The following is a 12,037-nucleotide window of genomic DNA, read 5'->3' as shown; positions in this document are numbered from 1 at the left end:
GCACTTGCACCACCACCACCACCACCACCACCAACAGCGCCGCAGCAGCAGCGCAGCAGCGCAGCCACACCAGCACCAGCACCAGCAGCCTCCATTCCTGCCGCCGCCGCCGCCCAGCACCACACCTCCCAAACCACCCGCCACCACAACAACCTCGCGCGTGCTCCCACCCCTCGCAGCCGCCTTCTCGACTCCCCAGGCCACGATCCCAGCCTGCGGTCCTCATCCTCGCCGCCGCCCTCGCCTGCGCGTCGCCCACCCACGGCCCAGCTGCCTGCCGTTCCCCCGTCATCTCACCGCCAGCGCCAGCACGGCTCCCCGCTGCCTTCACCCCTAGGCGCCGCCGCTGCCGCCCCCCGACTGCCCTTCCGCGCGGATCCCTTGGCCCGCCTCCGGCACAGAGACAACGGCGACACCTCGCCTTCTTTCGACCAGTCCCCGACTTTTGCCACTTACGCTGCTGGCACTTCACGCTCTGGTGCTGCCTCGACGCCTCCAGTTGCCAGCCAATTCCACTACAAAGTCAAGGGTGCTAGTGCCGGATCGAGATATGCCGCGTCCGGTGCCCTTTTAGACCCGCCAGCTATCCTCTCCAGAGGCATCGATCATCAGGACCTCTCCGACTCAGACGACATTGACGCCAGGGACCACTTTGCGCGCCAGCCACGGCTCAGTGAGCTGCTGCCGGACGACGACGACTTATTCGACGACGAATACGACGACGACGAAGACAACGACTCCCACCATACCTATCACAACTACCTGTCTCGGCACGCACCGCCGGCCACAACTTTTGTGAACCAGCCAGAAGCTATCGCCATTGAGAGACCTTTTACTGCCACTGGTATTCGTGGTGAGACGGACAGGATCGACCGAGGTGCGAAACAACCCGCCACCAACAACTTCTCTCGCGTCAGAAACAACCAGCAGGGTGCTCGTTGGGACGTAAACGACAGCTTGAATCCAAACCTTGCGCCGCCATCGCAGCAGAAACCCAGCAGGTTTGGAGACTCCCTTTTCACCCGATTCGCTCCACCCTCGCCCGAGCCGCAACCTGGACCGAGCCAGGAAGCCGATTACCTGGGGCCTGTACCCAGGCTTACTCGTGCGCGAACCGACACGTTTGGCGATCGAGAGCCAGTCTCCCCAAACACTGAAGGCTTCCGAAACCTTAACAGGTGGTCGACTTCATCCGCTGGGACCGCCTACCGACCAGTCACTCGTGACCGAGACGAGGACTTCCCTGCATCCCTCGCCGCCAAGGCTGCAACCTCTGCAGAGCGTCCACCAAGCGTTGACTCTTTCACAAAGATCATACCACCCTCGCTCCCTGCAGCCAACTCTGCTTCGCCCCGGCGTCTAACGAAAAAACGACCGTCCGCAGCCGCTCCCAGCAGCCCATCGACCAAGTCAAGACTCACGGGGTCGACTTCGCGATCGCGACGACAATCACCACCGCCCGCATCGGCAACTGCCCCGTCGCCGCCGCCAAATCTGCCGCCCATCATTTCTCTTCCGCCTCTGGACACAACCCAGAACAGGCTTGTAGGCTCCCCCCGCGGAGATACAGTGACCAGTCCGCTCGTCGCGACCCCCAACTCCGTCTTTGCGCCACAGAACGGAGAGCGGAGCGACTACTTTTGGAATGCCATCACCGATCGTAATAATCAACCACACACCTCAAAACCATCTCCCACTGTACGATCTGTAGCCTTTGCTGTGCACCACGACGACGACATGCCTGGGCACACGAGGAGTCGCTCCTCCAATGCCAAGGGGAGCTCAGACTCCACAAAGACGAGGGAGAGGTCGAAACCTTCCCAGAAGGCTATGCTGTCCAAGGCGTTGGGCAAGGCCAATACTGCCGTTCAGCTCGATAATGCTCAAAACTACGAAGGCGCCAGAGAGGCATATGTGGAAGCATGCGAGCTTCTGCACCTCGTACTAGCGAGAACGACAGGCGAGGAGGACAGGAAGAAGTTGGAAGCAATCGTAAGTCGTGTCCTACGCCGCACGTATTCGCATCCGTGGCTAACATGTACCAAAATTAGCGTGGCACGTACACAAGTCGCATAACCGAGCTTGAAAGCCTGCTGCCTTCGAGACCGATAGAAAAGCGCCTGCCGGCACGACCACAAAGTATTGAACGGGTAGACAGCCCGGAAGATATGACTGCCTACGATGACCCCGATGACCCGATCATCATCGAAACCGCCACAGTACTTGTGCGTGAGGACGCGCAGGCAGCTCTGCCCCCACCTGCAGGCCTTGCGCCAAGTCCTATCCCCTCTGACTCTAGCCGATCAATAAGCCATACCACTTTGTCACCTGGCCCGGGACATATGAATGGACCGAGCTCACCATTACAATCGTCCTTCTCGGTCCGCAGACCTTTTGGCGGAAACTCACTTGCAATCCCTCGTGGTGATGTCATGCCGGCACCACTATCGCCCCGCAGAGTGCCGTCACCGTTCAAGCCTCCAAGCCCGGAGCCGATTGTGCGACAAGACTTTTCTCTGCCGTCCGATCGGCTTGCTGCAACTACATACACCAAGCCTACGCACACCAGGAACCCCAGCCACGAGTCAGTATCATGGTTGGACCCGATTGACGAGAGCGGCGGATCTGCCTGTTCGTCCGTCCACTCCAGGACGTCATCACTGGGCATCCGGCGGAAACACATTCGTGGAGTGAGCGGAGCCACTGAAGCCGAGTTTGATGCGGCCCTCGACGCGGCAGTCGAGGCAGCTTATGACGACGGCTACGAGCCCGCAGACTCCGATGCATATCATGATACAGACCCCGAAGATGTTGTAGCGAACGCCATGCGCAGAGTCGAACTTGCAAAGAAGAGGGTCCGGCAGACCGAGCGCGAGGCAGGCATCGAGTCGGAGCGTGACTGGGATAAGCAACAGCCATACATGGCACTTGAGCGCGATTCCATGACTTTCGGAGAGCTGTACAATGGCAGTGACTCTGAAGAGGAGGAGCGCATGCTGGACGAGATGACCAGAGATTACACCATGGGCGACTTCTCATTCTCCTCCAGGGATAAGCAACAGTCGAGAGTCACGAGAGAATCCAATTCAAGCGGCGTGACGAGTCGCACGTGGAACACGTCGTCCATGGGATCCAATGCGCCCACGGCTACGTCGGGGCTGTCGACGGTCAACGAGAACTCACAGGGCTCCATGAACATGTCACCGCCGACACTACCTCCTATCGGAGCACTTCCGCAGATTCCTTCGCCCCAGTCGAAAGGTGCCTCGGGTAGTGTTCGGGCCCGAAGATTGTCTGGACAGGGTGCGAAGCAGCTCAAGATTGAGACTGCAAAGTTGGGTTCCCCTCCACGGATGCCACCTCCAGATATGCCTGCATCGGCAATACAAGCCAAGAGTGGTGGCTATATCGCTCAACAGCGCCAGAACCTTTCGAGCTCCGCTGGAGGCAGAGCTGCAAACTTCTCACTCCGAACACCCTCATCACCAGTGCGGACAGCAAGTCCAGCAGGTGCGATGGTCCCTCCTCCCACACCACCGCCTCCGCCGCCAAACTTTTCCGCATACGAGCACGACGAGCGGGCCGACTCGCCCTCCTCGATGGCACCCAACCTGCGCACCAACTTCTCGTCATCGAGTCTGAAATCCCTCAGGCAGCGCCAGATGTCTGTTACGGGCTTCGAGGAAGCAGACCTGTCACCAAACACACCCCTGAGCACAACAATGACAAACAATTCTCTGACAAGGCAAACCTCCATACCTGCAGTCCCGCCTACGCCCATGGGACTAGGGTTTAATGGCAAGAGCGGGTTTGGTGGCATGCAGCTATTCGAGTCTGATTTCCACCTTGCATCACCGACGACGTCAACTCATATGCAGCGCACCTCCAAGGAGCAGTCAGACGACATCCCGCTTGCGCTCGAGCCCTGCCCATCAGACGTGATGCTCAGGCCATTCTGGTTGATGCGTGCGCTGTACCAGACCCTAGCCCACCCGCGCGGGGGCTATGTTACCAACAGGCTGTTCGTTCCCAGGGACGCGTGGAAGGTCAAGGGCGTGAAGCTGCGGAACATTGAGGAAAAGTGCTCGCAGTGCGATCTGCTGACTGCGGCCCTATCAAAGCTAGCGTTAGTGGACAGCAACGATGCCGACGCCGTTCTCGAAGAGATGCAGAGTCTCGAGGGCGTACTCGAGACGGTGCAGCAGAACCTTATCAAGAAGCTGGGCAACGAAGTCGGCACCCAAGGCGTGACGTCGTTGGGCGGCGAGAAGGACGGCGAAAGCGCGCCTCCAGTCCCACGCAGCGCCAGTGTCAGCGGTAAAGGCGGCGCCTTCAGCTGGCGCCGGCTCCGGAGCAAGAACTCGGCAGCCAACCTGACGAGCGCATACGGCGGCAAGAGCAGCAGTGGCGGTAGCGGCACTTCGGTGCCGGAGCACAAGGAGGTGACGAGTGGGAGCTTCGGGGCCGGTACGCTACCTAGCCTGCCGATGGTTGCGCAGCCGATGAGCCGGCCGGCGAAGCGGGATGTGCTGTCTGTCAAGTTTGACGGGCCGTTTGCTGGGTACATGGCCAGCTTGGCGCGGTTGTTTGACGCTGCACAGACAGTTGGTGAGTTGTTCCCCCATCTCTTCTTGCGTACATATTGTTGGGAGGGATGTTGTAGTGTCACGGATTCAAGTATGCTAACGTGTGGGACCAGATCAAATTGCCCGCCAAGTGGACGACCCTGGCTTGCGCCACGCCGACAAGACGCAGGTTGGGCTGGAGCTGTGCACGCGCCACGCCGCCGAGTTCTTCAGCTTCTACATCTGCCGATTTGTGCTTACAGACCTGGGGATGCTGCTTGACAAGTTTGTCAAGCGGGGAAGCGAGTGGGTATTGACATGAATGAGGTGCAAAACGGAGGAGCATGTGGCATGTCATGGTGTTTTTACGAGGGGGGGAGGGGCGGGATGGCCCGGATATACCCTGCCAGTGTGTGTGATCTGGCAAGCATTTAGAGAGAGAGGTACACGGGAGGAGGAGCTCTAGAGGGCTCGACAGTGGCGGGGAGTGGAAGATAGAGTCAAGCAGGAGGGGTGTACTGCAGTTGATATATTGTAGATCTGTGCTGTTTGGTCGAGTACATATACCCTTTATCTTGTTGTTCCAGACGAGCTGTTTCCAAGGAGCCACGTAGGCATGCTGGGAGAGTGACGAGCTTGGCGACATTGTGTAGAATGGCTCGGTGTCCATGCCATCCGTGTGGATGACCCCTGTGCCGCCCGAGTTTTTGACAGGACCCCTGCTTGGAAATATTGCCCATGGATGCCGCGGTTGTGGTTTACGCGTGTAAGTGGGAGGGCATGTGTCGGTTCCCGTCGAGTGATGACGTTGATGACGAGGAGTCCCCCTGGGCCGATGTCGAGACCTGGACCGGGGTCCTCCCACCTCCTCCCCACATTGAGAAACCACGAGCGCATCATAGCGCAGCTCCAGCCAATGGCAGGACGTCGCAAGCGAGAAATGCCCATGGGCATGCACGCCATGGCAATCCGCAATCTGCCTCTGCTGCTTTGCTTTGCACTGCACCTGCACGCTGCACCTGCAGGTGCGCCGCCGCCCGCCCCATTGCCGGCCGCCGGCCTTTTTGCGCTGATCCAGCCGCCCTTGCTCTTTGTGGTCTGCGGATTCGCTCAGAGAGCTGTTGCTGGCTGGCTGGCTGGCATGGTTCTTGTGGTCTTGGAGCTGCCAAGGTGAGGCCAGGTCTCGCATTCGCCAACAGTTGCCTGAACTGGAGAGAGAGAGAGAGCCTGAAGGGCCAGACTTTGTGTGTGTGTGTGCCTGCCCGTTTTTGTTTCTCGGAGGGCCGCAGCATCCGTCGGCACAGCTACACCTGGCACCCTTTACTCCCACACTCAACGTCTACCACAACACACATACAACACATACCTTTTACACATCTGGCGAACCTGTGTTTGTCTGTTCCTGGTCCAGAGATACGGCACAAACTGGCCAGGGCAAGCTGAGAGCATCGCATCGCATCCGCCACTACTACACTGATAGCTTGTGCCTCCACGACAAACACGGACCCCAGCGTGTCACACAGAGCACTCTGGTTCAACGACCACTTCTAGGAGGATAGAGCACGCGCAAGAGCGAACCCGAGGTAGCTCGCTCTTTGGGGACCCCGACTGTCTGCTACTGCAACCAAGCTGCTTGCGTACCTAGGTATGTATGTAGTAGTCTGAGCCTCCGGGTCAACCAGGACAAGCCGGCAAGCCGCTCCACCACAGAAGATCGGGCCACCACCACCAAGCACCGCTCAGTCCCGTCCAGGTTCTGTGTGCCTTCGAGTCGAGCAGCAGCATCAGCAGTCCTCTAGGGCGGCAAGTACCGCGGCAGCCAAGAGTCAAAGACACCAGCACTGGAAAAGGACCCAAATCACGCCACCACCACTCATCGAGCCCACCTCGCCCTAGACTTCCGGCCTGGGCTGACACAAAGAACTGAAGTTTGATGGTCGCACAGGCTCTATTGTCTATTGGCGACACTTCTCTCGAAACTCCACTCTGATAAGGAGACAAGGCTACTGAAAGGTATGGCTAGCTCTTCACTTTTGTCTTAGTCCCCTGCTGTTTCTCCGTTCAAAACTTGTCAAAAGTCGGGGGCTGTGGAGAGTTGAGAATCATGCAGTCGGCCACTTCAGCCGCACGCTATGCCGGTACACAAGCGAACCTTGGCGTCGGGCCATTGCCCTAGTAGCCTATCACTCGCCTTCCTTTGCATGGGTGTGACTTGAGCATCAATGCTGCGGTGTCTTTATATATTTGCTTGACGTTCCTGCCGATTCTGTTGTAAGCCAATATCGGACACTGACTTGTTCTCGTCGTGCTAGCGCTGAGAAGCCCATCATACCATTCACCATGCCAACGAAAACAGTCGAAAGCCGCATCCCAGGCAGAGTTGATCTGCTTCGCGGACCAGAACACCAGGAACAGGACTACGAAAAGCTCGTCCGGGATCTCGTCGAGCAGAACTTTGACGACTGGCCAAACGAGGCCGGTGTAAGTAGACCCCCCTGACCATGACGTCTGCATCTTACCAAGTCTGACGCTTCCTTAGTTCGAAGGACTCACAGAGGTCCGTGGCCCTGTCGAGCTCAAAGTGAAGGGCTATTTCCCACCCTGGATCGCTGGCACGCTCTTCCGCACAGGACCAGGCCAGTACGATATTGACAAGACATCGAGTGGCCGCCCGTATCGCACGACGCACTGGTTCGACGGCTTTGCGCACTCGCACAAATTTGAGATCATTCCTCCAGGACCTGAGAACCGCGATGGTCCCGTACGAGTCGAGTACTCGTCTCGACGACAGGCTGAGAAGCTCATCGAGACAATCAAGCAGGACGGCCAGCGGGATCGATACATTTCCTTTTCGCAGCGCCGCGACCCCTGTGTGGGAAGGATGGGCAAATTCATGACGGTGTGGCGACATGGAAGTGCCCCAGAGAAGCAGCCGGATGAGGACAACTCGTGCGTCACTGTTATTACAAACGTGCCAGGTCTCGGGCCGCTGAAGAACGGGTCAGCCGCGACCGAGTCTGGGCATCGAGCAGGTGTCAAGAGCGTGTGGTTGACGACAGACTCGAACACGATGAAGCAGGTCGATCGGGACACGCTCGAGCCAATTGGGCTGGCAGAACAGAAGGAATTACATCCATTGCTCAAGGGCCCGATGAGTTGCGCTCATGCTCATGTCGATCCTGAGACCGGCGATCTCTTCAACTACAATCTTGACCTGAGCAAGACATCCACCTATCGCGTTTTCAGGGTGAACGCGGCCACCGGCACCACCGACATCCTCGCCACCATCTGCCGGACTGATGTCCCGCCAGCTTATGGCCACTCCTTCCTGCTGTCCAAGTCCTTCGTTATTCTGTGTGTCGGCTCAACACACATTAGCCAGATGGGCCTCAGCGTGGTGTGGAACCGCAATATTGCCGACTCGATCGAGCCGTTTGATGAGTCGAAGCGGTGCAAGTGGATCGTTGTGGACCGCCGGCCCGGCCGAAGCGGCGTGGTCGGCACCTTCGAGACGCCAGCAGGCTTCTTCTTCCATAGCGTCAACGCGTTCGAGGACGACGAGGACGACAAGACCGGCGACATCAACTTGTACTGTGATGTGCTGTACTACCCAACGCTGGATATAATCCGGAGCTTCGAGCTGGACATCATCCGCGGGACCAACAACGGCAAGGGCAAGTACGACGATGCATACACCCAAAAGGGATTTTGGGCCGACGAGCAGAGAAACCGGAACAGCCTGCCGACATTTGTTCGGCAAAAGTTTGTCATACCGGGCACTAAGAAGAGTAATCGAGCAAGCTGGGTTCCCTGGCCTGTCACCACTGCCGTGGACTACGTCACTGGTACTGGCGGAAGCAGCTGGCGGACTGGCGAGAGATTGTGCGCAATCAAGGCCCCTCACGTGGGTGAACTGCCCACAATCAACCCGGCTTACTCGACGCGGCGGTACAGGTATTTCTACAGCCTGCCGAACACGGGCAAGACGGCACTGCTGGACAGCATCGCCAAGACGGACATTGACACGCAGAAATCGCTGTTCTGGGATAACCCGAAAGGCCACACTCCGGGCGAAGCGATTTTCGTGCCGCGGCCGAAGGGTGCGGCGTGGGGTTTTGACAAGGAGGCGGGAGTGCGAGGCGACAGTGATGAGGAGGAGAGGGCGGAAGATGACGGCGTGTTGCTGAGCGTGGTGCTGGACGGATTCGGCAAGACGAGCTACCTGGTATGCCTGGATGCCCGGACGATGAAGGAGGTTGGGAGAGCAGAGTGTGACTGGGCCATTGGGCATGGGTTCCATGGGATGCATGCTGCTGCTGTTGTTTCAGCGCCATAGCTGTTGTGGGCGACTGCGCCGAAAGCGATGTGTTTTGGTTTAAACCATGGGCGAGTTGCGCCAAGACAGTTCTTTTGAGCCTGCATGTGTCAAATTATCTAGAGGAATAGAACACCCATATGTCGCCGTTCATTATTGGCAAAGTGGTTTGAGGTGAAGCCAGGTGCAAGGAAAGCATGCAAGCCCGCCGTAAAACCCTCAGAATGTCAGCCTGCAAGGGACGGGACATGAGGTCATCTGACAAGAACTGGAGAGCCATAGCTCGTTTGCCATTGAAGAATATATACAAGACCGACCCGTTTTAATCTTTGACAAACTACCATTTCCTTCCTCCACGCCGCCGCTTTCTCTCCCGCCCCCTCTCTGAATATCTTTCCATTCTCACCGCTTGACGTGCGTCAGCCTGCACATCAGAGGCGGCTTGTTCCAGGTGTTGAACGCCTTGACGTGCCTGCAGTCGCCGCTGGGGTCCCAGACGTCAAACTTTGTGTTCTCGCTCACGGGCATGTCGATATCCGAGCGCTCGAGGTCAAAGTGCCACAGCAGGTGCGCCAGGATGAGCCTCAGCTCGAGATAGCTGAGGTGCTTGCCGATGCATCCCCTGGGGCCCAGGCTGAAAGGCTGACTGGCGTCCTTTTGGTCGTTGGCGAACTCCGGCCCACAGGCTTCCTCGTCAGACATCCAGCGCTCCGGGATGAACTCGTCGGGCCGGTGGAAGTTGCGGGGCGAGTGCGTCGCCGACCAGGCGTACACGGAGACCGTGATCCCCCCCGGTAGCCACTCCCCGTCGACCGTGTCCCCGCCCTGGGGAACAGTGCGGGTCAGTCCCGTGGGCACGGGCGGGAAGATGCGCAGGGCCTCGTCGATGCATGCGTTCATGTAGGGCAGCTCGGCGAGCTCGGTGAACTTCATGTTCTGCGCGGAGTTGGGGAATGAGGAGCGGATCTCTTGCGTCAGGCGCTGGTATGCGTGCGGGGTGCGGAGGAGCCACATGAGCAGGCCGGATAGGAGGGATGCTGTGGTCTCGGAGCCGGCGACGCTGGGTGGTAAGGGGAACCGAAGAGTTAGCGTCAGGCCTTAAAGCTGGGGTGTGCTTTTCAGAGGATTAAGGAGGGGAAGGGAGGGACGATGGGGATGGAGGAAAGAAAACAAGGAAGGAAGGAAGGAAGGGGGGATTGTAAGTATTTGAGACTTACATGAACAGGGCGCTGTTGAGGATGATTTCGTTCTGCCGGACGCCGCCCTTTTCGTTGGCGCGGAGGATGTAGTACAGAAAGTCGTTGTGCTCGCGCGTGAGACCCTCGTCGATGCGTCTGGTTTTGGAAAAAGGGGGGGCATTTCGTGGTCAGCATGGGGCCTTTACTCTTTGTCCGAAAAGAACTCCTCCTTCTGTAGGTGAGGTGACTGTAGTAGACGGTTGAGAACTCACTGCATGCACTTCTCCCTGCTCAGCTCGAGATGCTGGAACCGCTTCCGGCGCAGGTCGGCCGGGATGAGCTTGACGAGCTGGCGCTGCAGGAAGCTGTTTGTCTGGAACATGCGGCGGGTCGCCTGCTCGAAGGCGCCGGCCTTGATGGTCTGCGTGATGAGCGAGACCCAGTCGTGCCACACGCCGTCCCTCAGGCACCCAAAGGGCCGGCCGAACGCCATGTCGCCGATGATGTCGAACGTGGTGAAGTCTGCGGTCACATGAGTTAGCAATGACCCGGCCGAGAGGGTTCGGAAAAGGGGGAGCAAAGGGTGTGAACTGACTGAACCAGTCGCACATGTTGACGGGCTTCTGGTTGTCGGCAAACGCAGTCAGCTTGGTGACCATGAGGTCGACGTAGCCGCGGATGATGGTCTCCTGCTCGAGCAGCGCCTTCTGGCTGAAGGCGTGGCTCAGGGTGCGGCGCTGGCGGCTGTGCTCCTCGTCGTTGGCCATGGTCAGCGTCGTGCTCCCCGGCAGGTCCTGCACCGAGCCGACGTGGATCGGGTCCTTGTGGAACTGCGGGTGGCCCTGCCGGTGGCCGTAGATGTCGCGCCAGCCCCCGGGCGTGCTGAATGAGAGCTCGGTGGGCATGAGCCGGACCACCGGCCCGTACTTGAGGTGCAGCTGGTGCACGTCAAAGGGCCACCGCCCGCGGAAGAGGCCGTAGATGCTGTACACGGGCGAGACCTTGGCCAGGAAGGGGCCCGGGAAGCGGGCGAGCGGGTGGAAGTAGATGTTGTAGATGCATCGCCAGACCATATAGAGGAAGCCCTGTGGTAATTTGTTGTGATTAGAAACTTGTCCGAGTACACAAGAGAGTGATTGAGATGGTTTCCAGGCATACCACGCCAACAACCCCCAGGGCAACCGTGCCCAGGTTGTCGAGAACGAGTTCGACGAGCCCCATTGCGGCGAGCTTGTGTCGTCTTGGCGACTGGATATTGTATGGCGCGTTTGTATGCTGTAGTGGTCGGGGAGGTCTAGAGCTGTTCCTTAAAATATGATCCTCAATCAAAGTGGGCGAGGTTGAATGTCTTGTTGCGGCCAAGGACAAGTGATTCTGAAGCATATGTGAAAGTGAAAAGACACTTATTAAGAAAGATCAACGTTTAGCCCACCCGCGGCTCGGAAGCAACAAAGACAGTCCCGGCCACGCCTCGAGCTCAATTCTCCAGTATCAAGAAACGGGGACTGCGCCGGGCTGCCCACCCCTCCATCCCAACGACATCCAATTGTCGTCATGGCTCAGCCCCGGCACCAGCAACATCCCCGTCTACCCCAGGCTTCCCCACATGGCCGCCCCCATAATTCCGTCCCTGAGACCTCTTTTAGCGCCGTCTTGGCGGGATATCCTTATCCATGGCCCGCCGTGCCCCGCACGCGGGCATCCCTTCGTCCCTTTGATCCTCCCCTTCGGCGAACAGCAACAGCCGTGGGAGGCCCGTCTTGACCTCTGCCAGTGGTCCCATAGGCTATTTCGCTGACCTTGAGCCGCATTTGTGACTTGTTCATGGCCCCGGCTTCTGATAAGGTAGTGTTGAAGTCCACTGGCTGGCGTGTTTCAGCAGGGTCTGTGGGAGTTGTCTTCGATTGTCGAATCTCAAGAGAGTTGAGTACTGCTGAGAGGAGTCAGTTGTCTGTCTAATTAGACAGAATCGTTTTTCT

General features: G+C 58.4%; 4 protein-coding genes across 4 annotated transcripts; 3 read left to right on the top strand and 1 right to left on the bottom strand.

Annotated features, from left to right (window-relative positions):
* Positions 1-1,830: 1,830 nt before the first annotated feature.
* On the top strand, positions 1,831-4,887 carry B0I36DRAFT_373885 (uncharacterized protein; the record flags this gene model as incomplete). The annotated part of the gene is made up of 3 exons (XM_046160234.1): positions 1,831-1,992; positions 2,052-4,608; positions 4,700-4,887. 3 exons carry the CDS (start codon positions 1,831-1,833, stop codon positions 4,885-4,887), a joined length of 2,907 nt encoding a protein of 968 aa, XP_046012349.1.
* Positions 4,888-5,491: 604 nt separating this feature from the next.
* On the top strand, positions 5,492-5,761 carry B0I36DRAFT_322206 (uncharacterized protein). The gene has a single exon (XM_046153822.1). The coding sequence runs from the start codon at positions 5,506-5,508 to the stop codon at positions 5,737-5,739; it is 234 nt and encodes a 77-aa protein (XP_046012348.1). The 5' UTR covers positions 5,492-5,505; the 3' UTR covers positions 5,740-5,761.
* Positions 5,762-6,905: 1,144 nt separating this feature from the next.
* On the top strand, positions 6,906-8,901 carry B0I36DRAFT_362498 (carotenoid oxygenase; the record flags this gene model as incomplete). The annotated part of the gene is made up of 2 exons (XM_046158668.1): positions 6,906-7,046; positions 7,105-8,901. The coding sequence occupies 2 exons, from the start codon at positions 6,906-6,908 to the stop codon at positions 8,899-8,901; spliced, it is 1,938 nt and encodes a 645-aa protein (XP_046012347.1).
* Positions 8,902-9,135: 234 nt separating this feature from the next.
* Positions 9,136-11,279, bottom strand: B0I36DRAFT_383621 (averantin oxidoreductase; the record flags this gene model as incomplete). Its single annotated transcript, XM_046160968.1, has 5 exons — positions 9,136-9,940; positions 10,098-10,214; positions 10,331-10,580; positions 10,654-11,143; positions 11,217-11,279. The coding sequence occupies 5 exons, from the start codon at positions 11,277-11,279 to the stop codon at positions 9,283-9,285; spliced, it is 1,578 nt and encodes a 525-aa protein (XP_046012346.1). The 3' UTR covers positions 9,136-9,282.
* Between the last annotated feature and the right edge of the window lie 758 nt (positions 11,280-12,037).

The sequence above is a fragment of the Microdochium trichocladiopsis genome, assembly GCF_020744255.1.
Source record: "Microdochium trichocladiopsis strain MPI-CAGE-CH-0230 chromosome Unknown B0I36scaffold_5, whole genome shotgun sequence".
NCBI lineage: Eukaryota > Fungi > Ascomycota > Sordariomycetes > Xylariales > Microdochiaceae > Microdochium > Microdochium trichocladiopsis.
This window is presented reverse-complemented; position numbering and strand designations above follow the sequence as displayed.